This window comes from Engraulis encrasicolus, chromosome 18 (assembly GCF_034702125.1).
Source record: "Engraulis encrasicolus isolate BLACKSEA-1 chromosome 18, IST_EnEncr_1.0, whole genome shotgun sequence".
Taxonomy (NCBI): domain Eukaryota; kingdom Metazoa; phylum Chordata; class Actinopteri; order Clupeiformes; family Engraulidae; genus Engraulis; species Engraulis encrasicolus.
This window is the reverse complement of record NC_085874.1, coordinates 7069666-7096208: the sequence shown is the minus strand read 5'-3', so window position 1 is coordinate 7096208 and position 26543 is coordinate 7069666. Positions and strand designations below refer to the sequence as shown.

The 26543-nt window shown below is 40.3% G+C and overlaps 2 protein-coding genes across 7 annotated transcripts in view; both read right to left on the bottom strand.

Moving 5' to 3' along the window:
- Positions 1-5297, bottom strand: part of adgrg6 (adhesion G protein-coupled receptor G6) — a 42639-nt gene extending 37342 nt beyond the window's left edge. For all 5 annotated transcript variants that reach the window (XM_063222902.1, XM_063222904.1, XM_063222905.1 and 2 more), the window contains exon 1: positions 5048-5297. In XM_063222902.1, the coding sequence (XP_063078972.1) occupies positions 5048-5049 (2 nt within the window). In that variant the 5' untranslated portion in view covers positions 5050-5297. The remainder of the gene's footprint in view (positions 1-5047) is intronic.
- A 1814-nt stretch (positions 5298-7111) lies between these two features.
- On the bottom strand, positions 7112-24636 carry vta1 (vesicle (multivesicular body) trafficking 1). Of its 2 annotated transcripts, XM_063222900.1 has the most exons (8): positions 24406-24635; positions 19039-19133; positions 14335-14462; positions 13614-13689; positions 12365-12479; positions 9934-10113; positions 8910-8984; positions 7112-7721 (listed from the first exon to the last, which is right to left on the bottom strand). In XM_063222900.1, the coding sequence occupies exons 1-8, from the start codon at positions 24494-24496 to the stop codon at positions 7576-7578; spliced, it is 906 nt and encodes a 301-aa protein (XP_063078970.1). In that variant the 5' UTR covers positions 24497-24635; the 3' UTR covers positions 7112-7575. The 2 variants fall into 2 exon arrangements, with proteins under 2 accessions (XP_063078970.1, XP_063078971.1); XM_063222901.1 differs by lacking the exon at positions 8910-8984 and having other exon boundaries at positions 24406-24636.
- Positions 24637-26543: the final 1907 nt, after the last annotated feature.

Here is a 26543-nt window from a genome sequence, read left to right as displayed (position 1 = left end):
AGAAATGGATGGAAGGAGACATGTAAACGTACAATGCTGCATGCCAACCTCTTTCCCACCACCACTAGACTGAAGGTGGGTCATGGATTGGCCTCCCAATATGATAATAATCCATAACATACAGCCCAAGCAACGAAGGAGTAGCTCAAGCAGAAGCATATTAAGGTCATGAAGTGGCCTAGACAGTTTCCAAACATTAACCCTATACTAATCCTGTGAAGGGAATAGAAGCTCCCATTTGGCAAGCTACAGTCATACAACTTAAGTGATTTAGAGATGATCTGCAAAGAAAAGCGGACAAAAATCCTTTCTAATATATCCACAAACATTGTCATTAACTGAAAGAAACATCTGACCTCTGTATGAGAAAACAAGGGCTTTGCCACCAAGTAATTTTGTCTTCTTTGACTAGAGGGGTCAAATACTTATTTTCCTCAATGGAATACAAATCAATTAAAATATATTCTTCAAAGTCATTTTCTGGATTTTCTTTTTGATATTCTGTCTCTCTATATTAGAATACATTTTATCATTAATATTATAGAATGATCATGTCCTTATTAGTGGGCAAACCAACAAAATCAGCAAGGGATCAAATACTTATTCTCCTCACTGTATGTATACCTTGCAAATTTACCCGTGATTTCAAGAAGCCTGGGCCCTAAGATGAGAGGAGAAAATAACTCTTTATCGCCACACAACAACCTCATGGCATTTCTGTTTCATTCCCCCCCCCCCCAACTTTATTTGGACAGTACAGCAAAGAATGGGACGAGAAGCGAGTGGGGAGTGAGAGACGGGGAAGGATCAGCACATGACCTGGACCGGAATCGAACCCGGGTCGCCGGCGTGGTAACATAGTGCCCTACCGTTAAGCCAAGGTAGGGCCAACGATGATGCCTTTTGTTTATTCAATCAGAGAGAGGGGAGAAGCAGAGGGACACCTACATTTCACCAATTTAATATTAGGACCCCCTCGAAAATGAGATGGCACATCTCAAGGGGCTATCCTTGTAATAAAAATATATATATAATAATATATATAATATATAATATAATCATATATAATATATATAATATATAAATAAATATATATATAATATATATATTCAAGAAACCTGGAACATAAATGTCAATTCATATGACACAAAAGAGTTCTGGGACAGAAATTACACGGATGGCAGTGAAGTCCATGTTAAATACAATAGCATGTATGTCATTTTTAATCAATCAAGTTGATTGAGAAAACACAATAGTGATCAATACATAGTCTTAATTATTTGGACCTAAATGGACTTAGTACATGTTAAAAGGCACAACATAAATAGCACTTTCCAAACTTTTCATTGATGTTTACAACCACTGACCATTCCAAGTGGTTATACTGAACTACAGTATTTATACTGTATATATGTGTAAAATGGGGTTCTCCATGCTGAAAGACATGCTGGCCTTACGAGACTGACACTGATATTGTGGTGTCAATGGTAGCTTAGAGTAAAAAAGTTTGCTATGAGTATTATAAAACGTTAAAAATATACCTATTACTTGCAAGAGCTTGTATGCTGTCATTGCACTTATGCTTGTGGGGATAGTGTGTTTTTAAATAAATCCAATAAAATCAATGTTGGTTCATGCATCATTTCTATTTGTGGTCAGAGAAAGGTCAAAGGTGACTGGTGCCGGTTCAGCGTTCCAATGTTCAAGATGGTGTTTACAACGAATTGGCCGAATTCCCTGCACATTGATTGGGCCTAGATTAGATGCAACCAAATGATGCCACTTTTTTACAATGGCAGTTTAAGATAGCTGGGATTTAGGTAAACAAGTCTGTTTTAAAGCAGTTCTGCAGAACAAAAAACAAACAGAGCGCTAAAATAAGTGAACCACCAGATAACGAAGGTCACAATTGATCAAGTTTCCATGATGTGTTACACAAACAATAGATGTGATCATACATGTGATCAATGAGTGCATGTAGGCCTGCTGTATCACTGCTCGCAAAAATTTGTCTGCCTGCAGTGCACTGCTCAATACGCCATATATGGGCAACCATTGCCCAAGGGCACACAGGTTTGGATCCGGCCTGGGTCATTTCACAACAGGACCCAGTCTCTCTCCCCCAACCATTTCCTGTCTTCTCTCTACGGCCCTATCAAATAATGAAGGCACGAAAGAGGCAGAAACATTTTTTTAAGAAGTCTGTTACCATTCAGTCATCAGCCCAGATAAATGTCTCCTGAAAGAACCCTCAGATGCTCTGTGGGGGGCATAAAAGTTCTCTGAAGAACCTAAAAGGTCTGGAAAGAGCGTTCTCTTAAGAGGTTCTTCTATAGTGGCAATCAAAGGTTCCAAAGGAGGAACCTTCAAGAAAATATATGGGTTCTTCAAATAACCAATTTGGTACCAATAGTTCTTCTGTGAACTTTTTAGGTTCCTCATCCTCAGATGAGATTTTAGGAGTTCCCCCACAGATTTAAACTGAAAGTTCTTTGAGAAACTTTACATTTCTGCACAGTCTATTTTTAGGTAAACTGTAAGGAGAGTTTTGAGTCTGAGCACATAACAATCAGTACTTGACTTGTGTAGACGTCTCCTCAACATTTTGGATGACTGCACGTAATGTATAGACTTGTGATAAATACTCATCCCCAGTGTCTGTTTATATACTTGCAAAGTTTACCCTTTCCTGGCTATTACATCAGCAACACTCTGTAATGTGGAAAAACCTGGAGGGGATTGTGAAGACCCCAGACATCATTGGTTGTGAGCTCACTCATTCTTTTCATAGTGAAGAAAGCTTAAACCCTACCTGCAAAATCCTCAGAGAGGAATCCAAACCCATATGTGTTCAAGATTCTGTCTTTCTGGAAGATTTACAGTAGGTTCACACACACACACAGACAAAACATTTCATAGACGGCTTCTCCTGAACCTTGCTAAACTTTGCATTTATATAGAGAGGATATTCATGCATGAAAAATGTACTGTATATGTCCAAGCCATCGTGAATAATTGGAAATTGATGAGGATAGTAAATAACTCAATCATGAGAAAGATCAATTTGTCAATAGGCATTGAGCAGCATACGTTCTGGGAATAACACCACATATTGGACCTTTAAATGTTACCTGCACAGCCTATACAATCTTGGTGTTTATGTGTGAAATACTTAAGTTAAAGTGTAGCCTACATGTAGGCCTATAATGTATGCCACCACATCTAATTCCTATCGTCAACACTTCAACTTTTTTGAAACATGTTTGCTGAACAATTACCATAAATACCTTATTCAAAAATTTAAATGTGTAACAACGGTTACTGTACTTTCTAGGCTATACTTCTAGCACTATGCTCTAAATAATACAGGAGATATTTGTTGTATAATTTCAAAATCTTCATTAATTATCATTTACATTTAACAAAACAGCCCAACTTTTTCTGAGTTGCTGTGCCTCTGTCTGCATTTATATATGGCTAATTTTAGGTGTTTCAGTTATTACATAATACCCACTATGATCCATAGGCATATGTTCACAACATAGGCAATCCTGAGTGCGATGTCATTACAGTACATCCTACAGATTATACATTCATGTGGTCCACAGAGCCTTTACAAGAAAGAAAACTTTTAAATCCCAACTGATAATTGATAGGGTAAAATAGAGGACTTGAGATTAACAAAGCACATAGTCTACATCTAAATATATTTCATTATAATAATGTGCAGGAATGGCAAAGCTGACAAGTTATGTCAGCATGCAACATTTCTTATTCTTGACACGGGCAAGTTGACTGTGACATCTGGCCCATCTGGCTCAAGGTAATGCATGAAGGTGTAAGGACATACAGTCTTGCCCCTGGTAAGGGTGGGGTTTGAACTTGCATCCCTCTGATCCAAAACCCTACTCCCTAACCACTACTGGACCACTAGGCCAGGGCTAACCATATGTAACCCCTAACACGGTACCCCAGGTGTCAGCCTCCTCTGGGGGGTGGGCTAGGTTAGTGGTCAAAAAGTTCCTAGGACTAATACATTAACAGGTAATAGACTCCATTTTTGTAGGTCTAGTTTTACATTAACATCAAGGACAGAGGACTGTCTGTCGCACACAAGTGCCACATTTCTTTTTTTTCTCAAAATGTTTCTCTATCCAGCAAATTGTTTGTGTTTAATGCTTAGGTAGCCTATACAGAATAGTTTGAAATAGATCTCATGAAGCAGCTTCAAATATTTCTCATCTCATATGAGCCTGTTGTAGATAGGTCTATTACACAAATTATGGATACTGATTAGGGTAAACATGGCAATATTTGTGTTACTTTGATGACCTTTGTTGAGTTTTAGACATTAAAACAGACATTAAAACACACTTGGCTGATATGCCCACCATATGATAACATTTGAGCTTACATCTTCCACAAACTTTTCCCTGACCATTTGTTATAAGATTCATTTCATGGCTTAAATGTAGAAACACCTGAAAGCAACAGGCCTATCTTAAATGTCAATGTGTGACTTAGCATTTCCACCCAAACACAGGCCTGTTGTTCGCCAGCATTCACAAGCTGTAGCCTAAATGATAACAGATCTGTTTTACTAGTCTAGAACTATAGGACTACATATTGTTTTGGAAAGATAGGACCATCTGCAATAAGTGCAATTTCATCTCATTTGCTGATATTCCACTGAAATAAACAAACAACGCCAAACAAACAAATCCCAACTTGTGGATGAATGTTTGAAACAGTTTGGTATGTGCTTAATCTAAATCTGAGATTGTTCACAAATATGATTTGGCAAGTTTAACATGGCCCTAGTCCTACATCGCAAAAGGTAGCCTATTTAAGATTGCTCAAGAAAATCTGAGCCAGACGCCAATCAGCTAAGCACTAGGATTCATCATCTTCAGGACGAACTAAAACCAAGTTTGCTGGCCAAAACATAATTGACAATTAGCTACATCGCTTACTTCACAGGGTTGGTTGACTTTCAATTTTACAGCGAGTACATTTGATCATAGAAGAAGTTGAAATGTCAACTTACATTGTGTGTCAATGAGGCATCCCCGTCTGAATAAACATTTCGAGCTATCCAATCCAAGTACTTTGTAGACTTTGGAGCAGTTGTTCTTTATTATTAAAGTGGTTCACTAAAATGCAGAGAAATCCGAGTTAGGCTATAGCTGGCCCGTTCATTCAACGGCATTCGTTCCCGCTTTCAATGCGCAAAAGAACAAATGAGGAACTCAGCAGCGAAGGTGCCCCAAACGCGCTGTCGAAGTTTTGCGCCCCACCCTGTCATCACCCAAACCCCCGGGAGTACGAAAGTGACCTTAACATAATAAAATGTTCAAAATGCAATTGGCCACACGTATGTGTGAGTTAGTAAAATCCGTGCCTTTTATGGACAGATTCTTGACAAACATTTCCCCACACAAGTTCTATAAAGATAACGGCTGGCATGGTGGCAGGCTACATCAAATTATTCGGGGCATACAACCACCCAGGAACGATGTATTATTACTATCAGTCATTGACTGTAAGAGCGTTGTTGTGGTTGTATTTCTAGCAACAATTAGGCTATGCACATTAACTTGAGATTGCGCGCAAAGAATAGGCTATCCAAAGAGACAAGTGCCTGCCCTGAACTACATCGTCTTTACGCTCCGTAAAAAAAAATACAGGGGCTGATGTAATTTAATGCGGAGCCTATTCATCAGAGCTGGTGGTAAGGACCTAACCAAAATTCTTAACACCACAAAAATGATGAGATATTTCTGACAATGCTGGCGTGAAAAAAAACGTTTCGACAACCTGTGATTTTGAACACAGAAGCGATTGGCAAACAGGAAGGCAGGCATTTGATATGACATTTGCATAGGATTTACAGTCATGGCAATGACAGAAGGAAAAGATTCAGGCAAATGTGTAGATGGCTTGGACAGATTGTCCAGGCTGTTGGCGCAGGTGTTGTGGTAATGAACCTGCCCACACGCGTCAGGCTACCCGGACAAAAGAAATCATTCACCATGAACAGAAAAAATGCTTTTGCATCCGCTGCATCAAATGCCTCCCGTTTTATGAGTTTTTTATGAGCACGTCTGAGAAGATTAATCAAGATCATGTTATCCAGAGCAGTGAACCCCCTTGTTTGCTCATTGTAGGCCTAACACTGTCAATGCATGTGGAGACAAAACACAGAGACAGGCACAGATGTGCACATTTTGGATAAAGAGAATATGTGGTTGAAGATGCGATGGGAGAGAAGGAAACCATTAGGCCTACAACCATTATGTCTATATTTGTGCAAACATTAATTGTCTGCTACTGACCAGTGACCATCCTTCAGAACCCTCACCATTGAGCCACTTCCATTGACAGCTTGACATGCGACTCCTTTCTCAGGTGAGGGGAGTGGTCTACAGGTTCTCCTTCCCAGTCTCCCTGAGGATGTCCAGAGATATGCAAAGTTTCAACATCAGAAACTGATGACATTCCTAAGGCAAGGAACGAAAAGTCTTCCAAGCTGCAAAAAATAAGCGCACTTGCTTATAATTTGGAAGTGCTTGCTTACAACCTTTTGGAAGTACGATGAAAATGTCACCTTGCAAGTGTAGATGCTCTCATGACTAAGGATGGAGAGATGGTGTGAAAAAGGAAAACATTGGCAATTGGCAAAGAGAAGTGTCAGGAAAACAAAGGGAAAGTATAGTGTCATTAACAGTGAAAGAAATACATGTAGGCTATAAAATGTTCACATTTAAAAAAACAAAAAACACTACAACTACATATTTCAGATGGATAGGCTTTTAAGATGTTTTGCCATTTAGGCCTAGGCCCACTATTCATTGTACATCTTTATTTAAATGCATAGTGGTGACCCAGTACATTATACAAGTTAGTCATTTAGCCATTTCCTTTTGTGTGACCAAAAACTGATACTGGATCACTGCAAGTCAAACAGCCAATCAGCAATGTAGTTTAAGCAATGAAAATGGATCTGATTGGCTGTTGAGCTCATATCTCAACTCTCCAATACTTTGGTTCACCTATGAGGTCTACAAAAGGCAAATTCTCACAATTGAAGAGCACATTATGGAGGTGAGGACAAGTTTTAGGCTTTTATTTAGGTCAGAACAAAGCCAAGTAAACAATAGTGCAATATGGTACAGAGTTCCTACCATGTGATTTATTGGGTATCATATACTATCTTCCATACATAAAAAGATGAGAACAATAGAACGTTTAAAAAAAAAAAAGATCAGTGAAAATCCTTCCTTGCCTTTTAGATCACACCATATCCACACCAAGCCGTTAAAAGTACAATCAATACATCCACATCTTCCCCGTTTCACGCTATGGCATAGCAGAGAACTACCATAAAAGACATTAAATAGGTTAAATGTAGAGAGACACAGTGGCCATTGTGTATTTGTAATTTTCTGCTCCCGGAGTAGTCCCTCTCCCTCTCTATCTCTCTCTCTCTTGCCTGAAACAGCTGTGGCCTGGACCATGGTTCTGTAGTGGGGGTTCCTTTCAGCGAGATGAGTGATAAGTCGGGAAACAATGCCTTCATTCTTTGCCGGCGGTGAGCAACTTGAGGGCCTTCTGCAAGTTTTGAATGGCGGTGCCCACATCCTCGTATTGCAGAGCGCTGCCGGCGTACTTGCAGTACTTCTGGGCCTGGGTGAAGTCCTCCGGGGTGAGCCGCACGTCACCTGTTAAATGTAGAGCAGAGTACAGTAGATTTACTTTATTGATCCCAAATGGAAATTAAACAGTGTGCGGAATTTTTTAGTCATTTATTTCCAACATTAATGCTGGCCATTCACAAGTTTTGTCTTTTGAATAAATATTTATCACCAATTTCCAAGTTTAGAACTATGGACTGAAATGTATTTCTTCATGACTATATGATGTAATCATATATCAACAGGCTGGCCTTTTCCACATAAATCTGCCATTTCAAATGGTTAGTCATATACATCCTTGACATTTTTTAAAGCTAATCCTTGGCTCTGATCAGACCACACCAATATACTGTACATCAAGATCATCAAATTTTTGAATGGGCTGCACACATTTTGGAAATAAAGTAGTAATAGTACACACTGGAACTTAAATGGGTAACGCTTTACTTTACGGCACGGTTACCATACGCAATTACTGGGTAGTGGGTACTTTCTGGGTAACAACAGGGTAACAGAGAGAAGTTACATGTTATCTAACGGGTAAAAAGGCGGTCATTACAAAGTAAATGCCATTCATTGGGTTACAATAGGGTAACAGAGAGAATGGCATTTACTTTGTAATTACCCCATTTTTACCTGTTAGATAGCATGTAATTTCTCTCTGTTACCCTGTTGTTACGCAGAAAGTACACAGTAATTACTGTACAGTAAAGCAAAGTGTTACCCTTAAAAGGTGTCAAGCCACCTACACAGAATGCACACTGCAAGGCAGATGAAGCACATTGCAAGACAGATTTGACCCATTGCACACATACATACATATACCCTTGAAGAGACATTAAGACGCTTCAAACATGCCAAGTACAAATGAGAAGTTTCAAAATGTTGAGAAAAACATCAGAAGGGAAGAACATAACAAAGACAGGGAGCTACTAGGACTTGCTGCCGCTCACGTCGGTGCCCAGAAGTTGGTTGTAACAACCGTAACAAGACACAGGAAACTGGAAATTGTTCATCAAACGAAATCAGACGTATACAACGAAAAGTATTCTGAAATTTCCAAATTATGAAGAAAATTGGGAAGCTAAATTTTCTGATCAAGTATCAGAAGGTGAAATCAGAAGTACTACAAAAAAACTTTTAAGGCATTGGTTTTGAACAAATTTTAACGACTACACTATAAACTTTTTCAGAGTTTGGTTACTCAGGCTATACCGTCTTGATTTGAGTTCAGCAAAGACGGATCGATGGCTGGCATGCTTCTGGGAACCGGCATTGGCTTGATGTTGTCTGAAAGGCAAAAAAATAGAAACATTGTGTAATACTGTTGGCTCTCTCACCTTCTGTTCCCTGTGTTTGTGGAACCGGAGTACTGAGACACAATAGTTCATAAGAGTCACAGATGAGAAGGTTGTTGGAATTACAGAACTTGTTTCCTCGTAAAATCTCCAGCTTTCAAAATACCTGAAGCAATGACTGGGGAAGCGTCAGTAATTTGTGTTCTACATCAAGACTACCAGCCAACCTTTTAGTCATGAAGAAAATGACCACTTGACTAGGCTCACTATTCAGAGCATACACTATTTACGGATGCATTTCAGTGTAGTGTGATCATCAAAGTGCACAACAAACGTCAAAGTCCTGTGCAGTATTGAACATGTAGTGCAGCCTCCATCTCCCTTTTACTCTATTTAGGGATTGGTGGTGTAATCTCACAAAAGAAACAAGCTGTTCATCTGCCAGTTGGGGCACTGAGGATGTCTCATCTGCTTTGACAATGGTACATTTCCAGTGTGTGCAGTCTCTCACACAGTGTTGCCAGATGTGTCTGATCAAATCCCGCCCAAAANNTTCTCATAAATCACAAAAATTCCACCCAATTTCAACAAATTGCATTGATGTCTATGGGTATAAATCTGCAGAAAAAAAATGCCAAATGGGCAATTTTGTCCTGTTTTTACCCCCAGACGGCCATCCAAAACTGCCCAATTTGGCAACACTGGGCCCACCTCCTGTTTGTCTGCCTGCAGTGTGTGCCAGTCATCTGCAGGGGGTGCCAGACAAAAACTCAGAGTCATACATAGACTCTTTGGCAAACACAGACATGCTCACACATGCGCACATACACAAGCAAACACGCACATACTCACACACACAAACACGCACACCCGCACACACACAGCATTGGCCGGGGGGGAGTGGTAGCCTTCTTTGATTGCTCTTGTTCCTGCGGTAGTACCTGATGAAGAAGGCAGTTCAGCGGGCGTGTTGGCCGGCGCGTGGGCACCTGGGGATATCTGGATGTTGTTGAAGTTGGGTCCCGCTGCGCCCGCGGGCGGCTGCTCGGGCGGCTGCATGTATGAGCCAGACGGAGGACCCTGAGGGTCTTGGCCCTGGGCACCAGAAAACCCCTCGTCATCTGTAGGTCAAACATATACAGTACATAGACGTCATGATTTAGATACAGTAGTATGTTCATATCGACACACACAAGCACTTGCATAAATACACACACACACTCACAAACACAAGAATGTTAACAATTCAAAAAAGAGCACAAATTGTCCGTAGCCAAAAGCTGTGAAATGCAACACAAACGTAGTGAGCACCAACAATGACCAAATTCTGCAGAGTTCTTTTAAGCGATCTACATCTCGACAACAGCATACCAGACATATTGTGCTTAAACGTGCATGGCTCTCTCACACCTGTAAGTAAAAAGCCTAGCACAACTGTGGACACATGAAGGCTTCTGGGTATTTTAAATTGTCACAGCAAGGATGCAGCAAGTGCAGCCTTGGAAATTCTACGAATCAAGAGCGAAGCACTTAGTAGATTTTGAAGCGTACTTCACTTATGAATGACTAGAGGTCCTTGAAAAATAGCCTTTACTCGTCCTAGCAAGGACAGGACACTTTGCATTGAGAAATGCCCAATGTCTGTGCACCAGGCGCCATATTGAAACATCTCAAAAGCAGTACTCTTTCGGTTTACCTTTCTCATTAGGTACAGTGGCATAACCTATGTCAGATAATTTACTTGTGTTGCAATTACATCAGAAAGAGCGGGGTACTACTTCCACTTTGTACACCTCTGTGTAAGGCAGTCTTGGGCAGTCACGGGTAAACGGTGAGGGCGTCAGACTTGTGACTTGAAGGTTGGTGGTTCGATTCCCAACCCACCAGGTTGGTGGCAGGAGTAACTAAACTGTGCCCCCCCCCTCCTCCTCCATGACTGAGGTACCCTGAGCATGGTACCATCCCGTCACACTGCTCCCTTGCAAGGGTATGGCATAAATGAAATTGTGTTGTGTGTAGTGTGCACTGTGGAGTGCTGCGTCAATGTGACAATGGGAGTTTCCCAGGTGGGCTTTCAAGACCAGGCCCCTGTTGCAGTGCCTCTATGCATAATTTCCAGTACCCAGCCACAGTGTAAGACAAAACTGAATGTCCCATTGTTATTGTGACAGAGCATTTCACAGTACACATTTACACCTCTCCTGTGCAGAGTGCAGCCCAAACTGATGCCACAAGGGAGTAGTGCGGCAAGACGGTACCATGTTCCTCAGTCATGGAGGAGAAAGGGGGAGACCACTGGCTTTGTGGGTTTGAAATTAGGGCTGTGAAGCATCTCAATAATACTTTCACCAAAAGATCAATAAAATGCCTTGCCCACTCCCAAAAGTAAGGGAAATAATTGGACAACATTGTCATCTTAAATTCAATGAAATATAATCTTTGTGCAAATGAATTCGATAACTGTTCTTGATAACTTGTTCTGGGGAATCATAAACAACACAATTTCCAAAGCCACCCCCTTTAGCACTTGTAATGTTTCCAAATGCACGGCACACATGGACCACTGAGGTCCGCCCGTGCCAAACTCCAATGAATACATATCTTTGTGCAAACGCATGCTGTTTTCACACAGCCTAACACCTCCAGAGAGAGCTGTGTCAACTTGCCAACGTGTGGCTGCAACCTTCAGTTCCAATACAACTCAGGGGTGCATTTCTCGAAACCAAAGTTGCTTACTACATTAGCTACTTTTTTTGTTTTCAATGCATTTTCCCATTGGCAACTACCGAAGTTGCTAACAGGCTAACAACTTCTCTTTTGAGAAATGCACCCTTGTTTTGAGGAGATATCATGGTGTCTTTTTCAGTTCTGTGACGCACGCGCACACGCACGCGCTCACACGAATGCACGCACACACACGCTCGCATGCACACACACCTTGTTGAGTCCGAGACCTTAGGATAAGGTGCACAATAACTAGGTAACGATGGCCAAATTTGGAATTTTCCATGGCTTGACGGTGCCCTATGCCTGTACAATTTTGTATACTTTCAGGGCAGTGAAATTTTAACCCTTTCCACTCACTCTATGTTATAGCACATGCTTTTAATCACTGCCATGGCAGTGCAGGACCTGTTGGTGCATTTGTTTGGAAATAATCACAATAGTAGGCTAAAGAAAATATAACAAAATATTACACTTACACTAAAAACTATATTCAAATTCTACGACTTTTCGATAACTTTCAGCAAATTTTCAAAATTCCCAGGCCTGAAACCGACATTTTTAATTTCCATGACTTTCCAAGGTGTTAAATGACCATGAGAACCCTGTGAGGGGTCATTTTAATAATATGATTATGTTGATGTTTACCGTCTTCTTCTTCCCCATCCATTCCGAGTGGGCCAGCTTGAGGGGTCTCGCCATTCTTCAGACAGTTGTGGATATAGGTTGCCTTCCATCTTGCATACTTCCTGTGCTGAACGTTCTGACAAGAATACCAGTTCAAATTAGTAATACCATTTGATTTTGAATACAGTCAGAAGAATCTTTCCCAAAATTCGTCTTTATTTTGTTTTGTAGGACAGCAATGGAAAAACAAAATGCTCCTTGTGACGCTGTGCAAATTTCATGATCGAGCCGGACTGGCCAAGGCTTCTCAGAGTCCCACAAGTTAGAGAATCTAATGGCCTGATTGAAGTCAAGCATAGTAGTTTAACCTGATTTTGCCAGTAAAGGGGAAAGGTGTTCAAAATCTTTCACTACATATATTTGTCATCCAAAAGTGTAGTGACTCAGACCTATTGCAGCTTTGTTCAGTAACATACAGAGGCATTTAATAGACACAGGTAAAACCCACCTCTGATTCGTATTAAGTATTAGTACTTGAGATTGTACAGACTAATCTGCCTTCACATGTTCTTCAATGACATTCAAAGAAAATATGCACACTCTTTGCATGTACGGTATCTCACAAACAAAAGTGAGTGCACCCCTCTGCAGATTTTCAATTTTACCACTTTTGTTGCCAGTGGTTTAGTTTAATGGCTTAGTTTAATGAGTTATTTGGGGTGAAAACTTAATTTACACTGCTACAGTAAGCTGTAAGCTGACTATTTTTCATTGTGTCAAAGTGTCGATTATTCAGATATAAAAAAAAAGAGTAAAAGTCTACAGAAATGAGGGTGTACTCACTCATCTGACATACTGGATATCAGATAATCAACAAAACAAGTGCAAGTTGAAGCATCTCCTCGACTGTCCACTAATGGTTGTGGGACTCATAATGCATGATTAGCACTCACTGCCGTGTGCAGGAGCCGGGTAAGGGCAGTACTAAGGGGCCTCAATTGTAAGAGGGCAGTGGTCTCCCTAAGAACTTCCCAAAGAACTTCCTCAGGCCAAATTCACACTGAGCAGCATGGAAGCACTTCTGTCCACCTGCTGTGCATAAAATTACTGAATGACAAATGACTGAAAACACACTAGGCCTTCCACAGCAAAAGCGCAATGGCCAGACGACGACAGAACACACAGTTCCATGCTGCAACTACTTGGAAATGGAGGTTGAGAGTTTTTTTTTGAGGCCAAAGCAATATTGTTTAGGACATCAAAGACTTACCTCATCCGTTAATTCTCCAAATACTGTGAGAACGTCTATCAAAAGACTGGCTGTATAGAAGGACTTTATCATGTTTCTGTGAGAAAGAAAGCAAGTAAAGGTTCATTATTATTTCTAAGGCCTGAACAAAACATTTCTGGCAGTTATTTTGGGTCTTAAAGGACAACCACTGCTGTCCCATCATCTGTGTCAACAGATTTGCAATAGCACTCAGATCAACTTTAAAGGTCTATTACCGGTAGTTAAATAAGTTCTGAAAGAATGGTCTGATCTTAAAATGTACGTCGAATTAGAATCGGTTTGAGAATTTTTACATGCAGCGACGACAGGCCGATGACGTCTATTTAATGTCACTCAATTGACGGGTAAACCTTGCTTTAATGATGTTCAGAGAACGTTATGTTTGGGGTAATATCTAGATCAGCTCACAGATATTTAGTGGTAGTTATATTCAGGCACATCTACTTGTAATTAGGGCTCAAATCATGATTCGGTTTATATCACAATTTTTGGTCTACGGTTCAACATACCCCAAGATTTCTGAAATCAATCAAGTAGAATAGGTTACAAGAGGCTACTAATAATAATAATAATAAAAAATAATGATGGTGTTGATTTGAAGCTCTATCACATCATATGGTTGTTTTCTGGACTGAGAGGTACAAAACTTTGAAAGGGCATGCCATGACACTGCCTCCTTGCATATCGTACTGACTCTTACTTGTGAAAGCGTCCAGATCGATCTTCGTTATCAGCATAGAGGAACATTTTTAAGGCATAGTTTTCAATGTGAGCCTGGCCGACGATCTCTTGAGTTATGGACTCATGATGAGCCAGATCCTTCTTCATCTAAAAAAATGGAGAAAATACAAACAGTTAGTGAAAAATGCCCATCAAGTCTTTCAACTGAAAGTCTGCATAATGTTACTAATGCTAAATGCTATTTCTCCACACTTCTCGTTCTTCAGATGAGAGGTTAATTGTGCATTAATGTGCATAGACATGACATCAGAAAATCCACAAAAATAAAATGCTGTCTTTCACTTGAAAACCCAGGGAAGACGCCCAACACTTTTTTTTAAAGCAGCAACACCCATCACCTTGTCTAGATCCCCTCAAAACATTGTTTTTGTCTTCTGAAAAAAATCTTTTGAATGCGTGTTGATTCACCCAAAAAAATGTGTGAGCCATTTTTTTAGGTTTTCATATATTTCATATGATTATCTTCCACACACCCCGCTCTTCCGTCTTGTTGGTGCGTCTCTGAAGAAAATGGATCGCACTCAATGTTTTCTTCTTTCTTGTTTTTATTTTTTATTTGAACATTGCAGGGACTGATATGACAGACGTTTCGGCTGCACAGAGCCATCTTCAGTGACACTGTGTGCTTGCTGCTAATGAAGCATAATGTGTCTGGAGGGTTCATAGCTTCAAATCCACTAGCGACTAGTGATGGTGCCACTGAGACATCCTTCAGGGAGCTAATGTCCCCACCCAACGCTCCCCAGGGGTGTGTGTGTGTGAGTAAGTGACACAGAGAGGCATCCTTCAGGAAGGCAATGTCGCCACACAATGCTCCCAACATGTGTGCATGTGAGGGGGAGAGAGAGAGAGAGAGAGAGAGAGAGAGAGAGAGAGAGAGAGAGAGAGAGAGAGAGAGAAAGAGAAAGAAAGAGAAAGAAAGAAAGAAAGAGAAAGAAAGAGAAAGAAAGAGAAAGAAAAAGAGAAAGAGAGAGAGAGAGAGAGAGAGAGAGAGAGAGAGAGAGAGAGAGAGAGAGAGAGAGAGAGAGAGAGCGAGAGAGAGAGAGAGAGACACTGGCCTCACACCCCACTCCCCAGGTGTCATTCATGGCAACTCCATTTACCTGCTGTGCACTGAACTCCCTTTACCTGCTGTGCAAACTGCCCTTGGGTGCAACGGTAGATCAGATTTCAATATGGTGTACAGCACACTGTGACCAGAGGGATGGTTTGTAAAATGCTTAACTTATAAACAATTTTGTTTATATGCATGTATGATCTTCGAGATTATTTTGTTATGGCATCAAAAAAAAACCTGACATTCTGTCCGCTAGCTACTCATGAACTCTCTGTAAATGAAATATATTGTTAATATGTTATTATCAGTAACCAGTGACCACACACATTTTGCTCAGTTAAACCCATTTGGACATCAGACCCCAAAAATGCAGTTACATAATCCTCTAAAATGCTCAGGTGATGGAACAAAGGGTTCTCTAAACATGTTCAGGGACGATTGAAAGCAAAGTGTGCATTTTTCATATAGAGTATACGGAAAGTGGTTAATGGCAGATAAAAAAACAACAACATTCTCCTGTGGTTGATTCTCATCAAGTCTGGACTGATGGAATATTACAGGCACATCAAATGGTTTGCAGTTACAAGATCCAAAACTCCAAAACCTAAACTCGTCTGAAAGAGATTCAAGAGAGGCCCTCTACTCTGCAAGATGTGAGAAGTTACAAAGAGCCTTAGCTTCCCTTGTAAATTCGGTAAAGCAAATACTGATTACATTTCAACAGGTGGACTAAGGAGACGAATGAATGGGCTCCCTGTTCACGCTTTAATGAAATGTCAATGCATCTTTCAGAAAAGGTCCATAACATGCCACAATACAGTAGTTGTCTCCAAAAAAACACTGAATGTGGAAAATAACAGGAGCAGAATGTTTCTCATTGCTTTTTCTCAGAAGAAACGTGTCTTGGATTGGAAAACCAAAACAGCAAGTATAATCATAAAATTGAGCTGAAAATGACCAAACCTTTTTTTTTTTAAGAGCAAGGTCCAAAAAAACCTTGTGAGAATATGCTGCAGTAAAGGTAGTGTAACACTTACGTGTTTGTATCTTGCCTATGGTCTATAAAAGGGGCTAGAGAGGATACAGAAAGCTAAGGTGAGTTTGGTTGTGTACGAGTTTGTTTATGTAACATTTATATTTTTTGCTACCGGATATGCCTTGTATGGAAACAGGAGACCTTCCTGTTGTTGTAGCACTTTGGCCAGTAAATGTCACCACAGCTGAATATAAAGGCTTCCCTAAATCCCTAAAGTCCTCCTAATTGGCTCCAAAAAGTCTATAAAATACCTGTGCATAAACAGAAACAGCAGTCGGAGCCAACTTACTGCCCCCCTTCTCAGAAACTCATAAAGTCTGGCTTTGAACTCAGGTTTTTAACTAGGAAGCTTGAGTATAACTAAGGGCTTGTTCATTTCATCCTCACAGAAACAGCCAGAACACCTAAGACTCGGGGTCCGGCCAATTCGGTTTGATTTGCCTCAAGGTTTATATCTTTAAAAAACAAACTTTGCCTTCACAAGTACTGCCACCGTGTAATCATCAGCACTTTTTAAATCAGCTTGTGTACCAAAATCTAAATGAATCTAAAACTGAACAACAGTTCAAAGTGGTAGAGTCACTATGCCTAGTGTCAGTGGTAAGCTTGTTTAGGAGGGGGGGGAAAAACAAGTAACTAAAGTAACTAGCGTTCTGTTACACCCAGTTACCGTAACGCATTAAAAGGGAACAAAAATGTAAAAAGTAAACAAGTTTTCACCAGCTTCACCAATAATTTCGCCAGCTTAGTAGGCTAAAGAGGCTTGGCTAAACAGACAGTGTACATGTGTCAGTGATAATGTATAACTGTATGGGGGGGGAACAAGCAACTAAAGTAACTAACGTTCTGTACACCCAGTTACCGTAACGCATTAAAAGGGAACAAAAATGTAAAAAGTAAAAAAGTTTCCACCAGCTTCACCAATAATTTCGCCAGCTTAGTAGGCTAAAGAGGCTTGGCTAAACAGACAGTGTACATGTGTCAGTGATAATGTATAACTGTATGAATGTATAGTTTATTAAGAGATTGCCCCTACACACAGACACCACAACTGAAGATCAGGGTTATTATAAAAAAACTGCTAAAAACAAAGTGTTTCTAGGTTTAAGCATTTGATTAAGTGTGACTGTGCATGTGATTCAAAGCTCAGTATAGTCATTACGTGTCCACATGGTTAACTGGGGTCCTGGTACAGGGGGTACCAAAGGCTTTCACTGTTTAAAGGATTCGCCCTATATTTGGAAGAAACGCGCACAGTTAAACACTTTAAAATCTTTATTTAAAAGCCTTAAAAGGAAAAGGTGGAAAGTGCTGTCATGTCATTCGAACCAGTACATTTACTTGTAAGAAAAAAAAAAAAAACAGAAAGGGCTGAACCCAAAGAGGTAGAAAAAAAGACTAGATGTGACACGGCAATTCACAATAGCATCAGAAAAAAAACAGTAAGCACAGCCTCCATCTTCTGTAGGTAGACCTGGAGAACACGTTGACCTCTGTCAAAAGATGGCCTACAACTGTGTGAATATGAGGTGACACATTAATCAAGGACCAGATTTGAAATGTTAGGCTAAATATCTACTTAAATCATATGAGTTGATAAAATACATTCTAAAATCAGTTCATCTTCATTAGGTAGATATTTGGCAGCACATTTTGATGTCCTTTTATTGTGTGTCGATGGAAATGTTCACATTATTTAGCCATTTTTGACAGAGGTGAGCCCCTTACTCAGGTCTACCCACAAATAATGGCCGCCAGGATTGCCGTGAATGACAAGGCAGTGCCACCACTAGTCTTTTTTCTAACTCTATGGCTGAACTTCTATATGGCCCCTGCAGAGAGGGACCTCAGCTCAATTACTATATATGCTCGTATGTCAATGGTACAGCTTGTCGTGCCATTCTCTCATTGCACATGGCAAAAGGGTTCAAATAACATCAAAGCCCAAAATGGCATTCTAGACTGTAGAGGCAAGCGGCATGTGGCCTCGCGTTTTGCTAACGCCCCACCTCCGTGGAAAAAACAATTAGTTTTCCTGCTGTCAGCCAACCCACAACCATTTTTGGGGGACTATTTTTCATTCACCATCTCGTTTGGCAATGAGAAAATGGCATTAGAACTGTGTTTTGCAAGATATTGAAATACAATGCTGTTGTCGATGACGTCATCACGAGGAGGCAAGTGAGTCAGGGAGGACGTGAGTGCACATATTGGAATTCACCCAAGGTTACATTGCATTACACTCAGCTGACCCTTTTAGGTCTCTTTTGATGCTCTTGGGGCTCAAAAACGACTCCCAACAACCAAAATAAGCTTCCTTTTCTATACAAGTCACTTACTTCTGCCTTTCTATTCCTACCACCTGTGGTTTGAACATACAGTACAATAAACCCATCAGCAAGGACATTTAGTGTTAAGGAGACAACTGCTGGTGCCACTGGGAGAAGCTGCTGCGGTCAAATGAAATCAATTTCTTGCCATTTGGCATCATATCAAGTTGCTGTGTTGAAAAGGTAATTAACACATTAACCGTCATTGGCAATTGCATCACTCCAAGAAATATTTCTTACCGTCTCCAACTGATCCATTAATTTAATCAGGAACTTGCGGCATTCTGGGCTCTTACTGTCCAGCTTCATGCTTGTCTGCATGGAGTAAAGGCGACCTAGAGAAGAGGCAGAACAGTAAAATGAGATTAAATACACACAAGAGTTTACTGCATACTGTAACAAAAATACAACTTGTGTATGCACATTTGCACTTGTGCATTTGCATTTTATAATACCGATCATTTGCCCCAACATGACAGTAAAACAATAAGAAGCTAAATGTTGCTTATTCATCTTTAGGGGTTACGTTTACTAGTGGGGAGGGGACCCAATACATGGGGTTTCTTTGATTATAAACACTGTGTTGTAAGGAGGGGCAAGACACTGACAGCCCACCACGTGAGCAAATGTTTTGACCGACAGCGGTTTCCAACAATCAGAGGTTGAGTTGTGCGCAGCCAGGGTAGCGCAGCCAGGGGGAAACAAAAAATGAGAACCCATGTATAGTAGTACAAGAAAACTACACTATCACACATTGTTCAATTTTGCTCTCGAGAATTGTTTCTGTTTACAGGCACTATTTGGGCAAAAAAATATTGTATGATCAAACCACCTGACGATAAACCTGCAAATGGTGTCAACGTAGCATAAAACACGCAAGGAGTTTCCACATCAGGTAATGAAAAACATGATATATATAATAGCTTTCCCCCTAATGACACTCATCACAACAAGACATTGGGACACCCAAGAGAAATTAACCAGTCCTCTCATTAGCCTCCCCATCCCACACACAGGCTTGAAAAACAAGTGACGATACAACAGAGCTAAAAGACCAAAAGTCACTACCTTCATAATAAAATAAAAGAAATAATAAAGAAATAAAAATTACACATGGCGCAGGGGCGTTAAACTATGGATTATTTTTGTAAATGGTATTGTCAATTGAACATTTCATTAGATGCATGGCTCATTGTACTCAAATAATTAGACCTATTTATGGGCCTGCTAATGAGGTACCTCAGGTTTAGCTTGTTTTATACCATTTCACTCTCAAATCAGCCAAAATAACTTAATGGCCTCCGTTACATGGGACATTTCATTCCAAATTAACTTAACGAATGAACTCCATTTAATTCCGAATAAAACTTTACTTTGCTTCAAAAACATAATGTAAACACTTCCCGAAACAGTAAAATAGAGTGGGTGGTTTATAGCCTAATTACAAAACAATGAAAGTCTCAACTACAGTGTAGTTTAATCCAGGTGCCCAGCATGGAAACCCATGCCAAAACGGTAGCCTGAGGACGGGAGCCAATCAGAGAGCAGGGTAGGGTGGGAAGACAATAGCCATGGAAGTAAGAGTTAGGCTAATCTCATTGACCTTAGTGCCCCGTTTTTTACCCAACAATGGCGGCTCATGGAGTCCTTGACACAAGATCACCAATGATGCACAGGTTTCCTGTTTGCAAACACTCACGCTGTGAGGAGGGGCAAGATGCTAAGCAGCCAACCACTTGAGCACATTTGTTGAATGACAACAGTTTCCAACAATCAGAAACTGTGGAGTGTGCAGCCAGGGATTGTTTACAAACGGGAAACCCATGCATAGTTCCAAAACAGTTCCAGGAAGGGGGCATAGAAAACATAAAGTGTGATAATGGTCGATGATGTAATTCATTTTTACTTATGTTCATCATTTTTTGTTATGTAGTGGTTCTGTGTTAGTCACTAGAGAACAAAAAGCAGACTAAAACTATTGAATCTACGTGAATCATGTCACCAACCGACTTCCTGTACCCCTGAGGGGGTGAGAAGGATACAGCTGAGAAGGGGGTTGCTCAGTTGCCATTAGGGGGCATTAAGCTTAGTCTATTTGAGGGGGGAGTTGGTATGCTTATGAGGAGGTCTAGGAGGCGTTGGGAGGCTCATGATGAGATCAGGGAGGAGCTTGTTCAAAAAAGGTTGAGAACCACTGGTAAGTAGTGTTGCTTTTAAAAAAATGCCACTCTGGACCTTTAATGGTCTCCAGTGGCTTCAGACTGCTCGAGAGGTGCCTTGCATAATGTCACAGGTTCAGTGAGAGCAGGCTGAACATGAGAACATGGAAAGGGCCTGGGGGGAGAGGAGAGGGGGGAGGCGGTGTTGGAATGCCAAAACAGCACTCCTCTGTGTATTCAACAGTGCGACCATATCACCTGCTACATTCAAATAGCTATAGAAAATTACAGCCAGGAAGCGCACCGGTGAAGGTCAGCTTTTTACAACAGTCGGTAAAGATGGCTGGACAATGTTCCTACAACCATCCCACCGCCAAGTCTTTTAGGACCGTGGATTTCCCCACAACACAATCTGGATAAGGCTAATTTTGTATTACACTTGTTACGTGCTTCAGGTGAATTTACCCATTCACTTTGAACAAATGACAGTATCCAATACCCACAAGACATCTGTGCTGTATCCTCCATTCAATACTGTTGAGTGCTGAATGAATTTGATCTTTAAAAGTGATAACCATAGAACTCATTTGTGACCACAGAAAAGTTACACCCTACTGCAGTCTAGGGTACAGTATTGTATTACTGCATAGTGTTGTAAGCATTCTGATCAGAAGAATCTACTTAGTATATATCACAAACCTGCAATTGTTCTTTTACGATAGGCCTTGCTGATATTCTCACTATCTATCCTTATGTTGTCTTTGAAAAACTTTGTTGACCGCAGCGGCAGTTCTAACAATGGCATTAACAACAAAGTAAATCGACAAAAAATTTGAAAACAAACAAGTGAGCCCTTGAGCAAGGCAGTTAACTCCGTAACTTACTGCTCCAAGGACTGTAACCATTACCCTGTAAAATAAAGTAAGTCGCATTGGGTACAAGCGTCAGCTAAGTGTAACATAATGTAATGAACAGTGAGCCTAAATAATAAATTCTGAACTGATCATGATTTTCTCATTCCAAATTAATTTTGATTTTTAATTTCATCACTCTCCTTCCAGCAGGTGTCAAGTTATTGATCAAGGAGGACAAATTACTGTATATCCATTCCTTTCCTTTTCTTGCAACTCAAGACAGTAACAACAAAGATGGAGCATTTGGCATTCTGTGCCATGGAAATTACTTAGCACTCCTACTAAATGTTATGACTGAATATGCCTGCAAGCATTATGGCGTATGACGCAAGTTTGACAATTCACTCATGACGAACATGAAGTTTTTGAGTCTTGGCATGTCTTTCCCCAGTCTTTCACAGCATCTCAAGTCCAGCTGAATTGAATATTCAGGAATGCAAGCCCGCGCACTGTGATTTCCTCACAACAAGGATTTCATTATGTGGCTCCAGCTCCTTTCGAAGGCAGAGCAGTTCAAGAGAAGTGGGAGGAACAATGTCAATCAACATTTTCCAGAGATTTTCTTCGTCATGCCATCGCTCAGTGCACAAGTATGACCAAAACAGATTGTCTGTTTTTTGTGCCTCTCAGCACAAACCACCTACTGTATTTAATGTCACATTACAAGCTGATTATTATTATTATTGAATCAGATTTTCCCAACAGGCTAAAAATCAATGCCAGTAATCATATATCCAAGGAAGTATTGGTTTGGTCTGTGATATAAGCTTAACAGGGACAACATTGGCAATGTAGTAAACAATATGGCTTAAAAACAATTGCCTATGAACCAGTATCGATGCCCATTATATATAGCCTGAAAAATAAAAAAATATATTGGACAGTCATGAAAAAAAATTATTCATCTAACTTGAATCTAGATGATATAGAATCCCACATTATATTGCTATGTGAAACTGTTTAGAAAAGTTTAAGTGCTTATCTGACAAATGACTGTCTTTCCACTTTGGGTGGCACTGACACACTGAAGAGGAAGAGAAGGTCAATACTGCCCTCAGGTGGACAGCTTTTGAAATTCATGACAACAAACAAAACCTCTGGCAATAAAAATGTTCCCTCTATGATGCTGTGTTCCTCAAACACAAACCATACATTTCCTTCTGTGTTCATAAAGCTATGCCAGTGAGTCCAAACTGTTCTTTGTCTTTCTTGATCAATTGAAATTTTGTCTTTCTCAATTTTGTCTTTTTGCTACAGAAGGGTGAGATGAGCTTTAACATTGGAGTGAGGAGAAGCAGGGCAGCTGTTGAGCAAGCAAAGGGAAGCACAGGTGTAAGCTTATGCTTTGTAGATGTTTACATGGTACTTACTGTATCATTGGGTAGACCCTAATGAGTGCGGTCGAAACTGTCTCTAAGGAAAATAGTAGCAACTACTAATAGAAGTCTAAAGCTTCCCAAACAATTAGCTAAAACGTTGTTTTGGGCAGTTACAGTGCTCTCTATGTACTGAGAAGCCATTTGTGAAACCTTAATTTTGTAGCATATTAACCATTTCAACTGTGTTTTGCTACAACTGAGCCGGTTTTTGATCTACACATGAAATACGAGGTTTGCAGCACATTTGTTTTCGGTAGTGTTTAAGTTACTTTCCATCACTTGCTGTCAACGACTAACAACATGGTGTAGCTACCTGGTGGCATGTCTTAACTTTCACAGGGCCTACCACTAGTTCTTTCTGTTGTCACCGTGACACGTTAGTCATCAATTAAATATATATGATCAGTTTAGGGCTAGTGAGTGATTTCAGTTTCACCACCTAGCCTCCTTAGGCCCTGGGCCCGGTTGCACAAAACACCTTAAGTTTTCTCCCTTAAGTGTGACCCTTAAGGGCTCATTTTCCCTTAGCTAAGGGATCTACTTAAGGGGGTTGCACAGAATGCCTTAAGTCCTTCCCTTAGGTAAGGGAAAGCCCTAAGGGATTTACTACAGTAAAGAGGAGTTTACAACGGTAGAATTCTATTGTTTCCAAGGAAACTTTTGAAGTCATTCTTGAATGTGCAGAAACTCAGCCATGTCTGACTTAAGGCGACGATATCGGTCCCTCAGATATTTTCCCTTAACTTGGTTGTTAAGGTCTTTTGTGCAACGAACTTTAAGGGATTTCTTAACTTTAAGGGAAACTCTTAAATATTTAAGGGGAAACCCTTAAGGAAAACTTAAGGGGAAATTTTAAGGGTGTTTGTGCAACTGACTTTCACTTAGGGGACCCTTAACTCAGACTTTAAGGGAAATACTTAACTTAAGGTGTTTTGTGCAACCGGGCCCTGGTATGTGAGTGACACACCCGGTGTAATAGTTCCAGATATGTTCGTTATTTACTGTTGTTGTTACTCATGTTACGTAACTATTATTATTAATTATAACGACTATTTCGTAGAAGGGATAATATCTGCATTGGAACTAGTAAATACGCATAATGAACATTGAAAGGTGAAATTCGTTTGAACGATAATGTGTAACTGAAATACTCACAGTAGTATGACACAACCGGGTCCCTTTGATCATGTTCTTGGGCTGTTCTTAAATGATGCTGGACTGCCTTTAACTGCGGGGGAAGAGCCATCCTTTCCAATTAAATGACAGTGAATAATGTCAGAATAATTTTACAGTAGTCTTGAAGTGTCTTGAACTCCCTAAACTAACGCCGTGAAAATCATCGCTATGCTAACAAAACAAACAGCTAGGAGCTAGTAGTTGCTTCCGCATTCTTTTTTTGTTTCATACGTGAAGGACGGCTGCCATCTACAGGTCTGGAGTAATTACTACAAGTTCGCGCCACTGGGCTTGAGTGCTGCTCTTGACAGATTGTGGCGTGCAGAATAGAGTTCTTCAGCGGAAGCGGAAGCATGTAGTAGATTGTAGTCTTTCATGTTAGCATTTAAGGACGTCCTGGTTCCTATCGGCTTCCGGCCTCCATTGGGAATGAATAGGGGTAAATTTCAAATAAGCTCCGAGTGCAAGCACGCGCTTAGCGAACCCCCGCAAACTGTCGAGGGTGTTAAAAATAGGCTGTAGGTATGACATGGTTGATCATTTTGTGTCAAACTTCGACATAAACATAGAGGGTGGAGTTTATCTAGAGGGTTCATAACCATGTTAGCTTCCGGGAATCGGTTGTTCCAAAAAAAAATGGCGGCTGGTGTGAAAATCGCTGGAAATACATAGAGATGAATGGGCGACATTTACTTGATTTTCACGTAAAATACCGAGAAATATACTTCCGAATCAACGGGAATCTCTTCACTGACTGAGCTTTATACCAAATCATGTATTCTTCTGTTGTAAGGTTAGCTGTAGAATTTTAAATTAATTTTAGAGTATGGCTCCAATATACCTATTGTCAGACACTGAACCACAATGGAATAGGCATTGGAGGCTTTCTGCACTGCTGTCCAATGCTAGTACTAGGCCTAGTTATTATATCGAGTGTATTACAGTGTATTGTAAAAAAAAAAAAAAGAAGTTATTGACGGATTGTGGTGAAAATTTCGATTGGGGGGGGGGGATGACAAAAGGGCAAGGGGTTTAAGTTCTTCTTCACCGCAAAAAAACAATATAGGCCTAAGCATTAATCAGGCAGTGTGTGGAAAAAAACAGAAATAAAAAACGCATCAAAAGAACGAAGTTAACGACGCTGTGAATCTCGAGTCAGCCGATATCCTGTGCGATTTAAAGTAGGCCTAGGTAGCGTACATTATGCCATTATGCCGACCAGTTCGGTTAATAGTTAGGTTAATAACCTAATCTTAATGATAACAACTTGTAGGCCTAGGCTGCTAGGAGTGTTGTCCTGGAAGCCAATGAAGATTTAATGAAGATTTACTTAACAAATAATTAGGACCTATAGCCCTATATGGCATCCTATTTGTTTTTCAAGTCTATCCTTCCCTTGTTTTTGTGATGTCAAAATTAAATGGCAATGGCAATGGCAATTTAAAAAAAAAATCCTGGATCTAGACCACCACCAGAATTAACCAACTAGCCTATAGAAATGTTAATAAATACCCTTCAGAACGTTTTGAGTTATGTTGACAGATAGACCAACGACCGTAGCCTACCCCAAGCAAAACCTCCTTCGTGGAGGAAATAAGCATTCGACGTCTTCGAAAGGGCAGAATAGATAATAAAAATGCCCCCCGGGATCGTCGTTCAGGACTGTAAAAACGTTAGGCCTTTAGGTTTAATGTTCTGATTAGTTCATTTAGCCAATATCGTAATTGAAGGAAATGTATACCCTTATGCGTCACTTATTTTAAGGTCTCTGACTGTAAATATGTTGTTTATTCTGTTGTCTGGCTGTTTAGGCCTACATTCCCATACAGAATGAGTAGGCCCTAGTCTACTCTGCATCTTTGGGTTAGGTTAAACATTGAGGGCCTATAACATAATTCACAAACTTACCGGATGTATAGGTAGTCGTTTGTCTTTGCATTAAAATAGGCCTACTTCATTTCATTATACAATGGTGTTCATGATCAGCCATACATCCTTCAATGGGCCTTTTGTTTTTATAGGCTATTATATGAAATCAACAAATCAGACAACGTGAAAAAAAAAAAAGTTACAGACAGAGAGAAAAGAAAAAGAACTCAAGGAGATAGATGAGAATA

Coding starts and splice junctions, on each gene's coding strand:
- vta1 (XM_063222900.1), bottom strand. CDS start 24,496: ATGGCTCTTCCCCCGCAGTTAAAGGCAGTCCAGCATCATTTAAGAACA. Junction 14,463..19,038: donor TAATGGATCAGTTGGAGACG/GTAAGAAATATT, acceptor CCATTTTTTTAG/ATGAAGAAGGATCTGGCTCA. Junction 10,114..12,364: donor GGATGGGGAAGAAGAAGACG/GTAAACATCAAC, acceptor TTTGACCTACAG/ATGACGAGGGGTTTTCTGGT.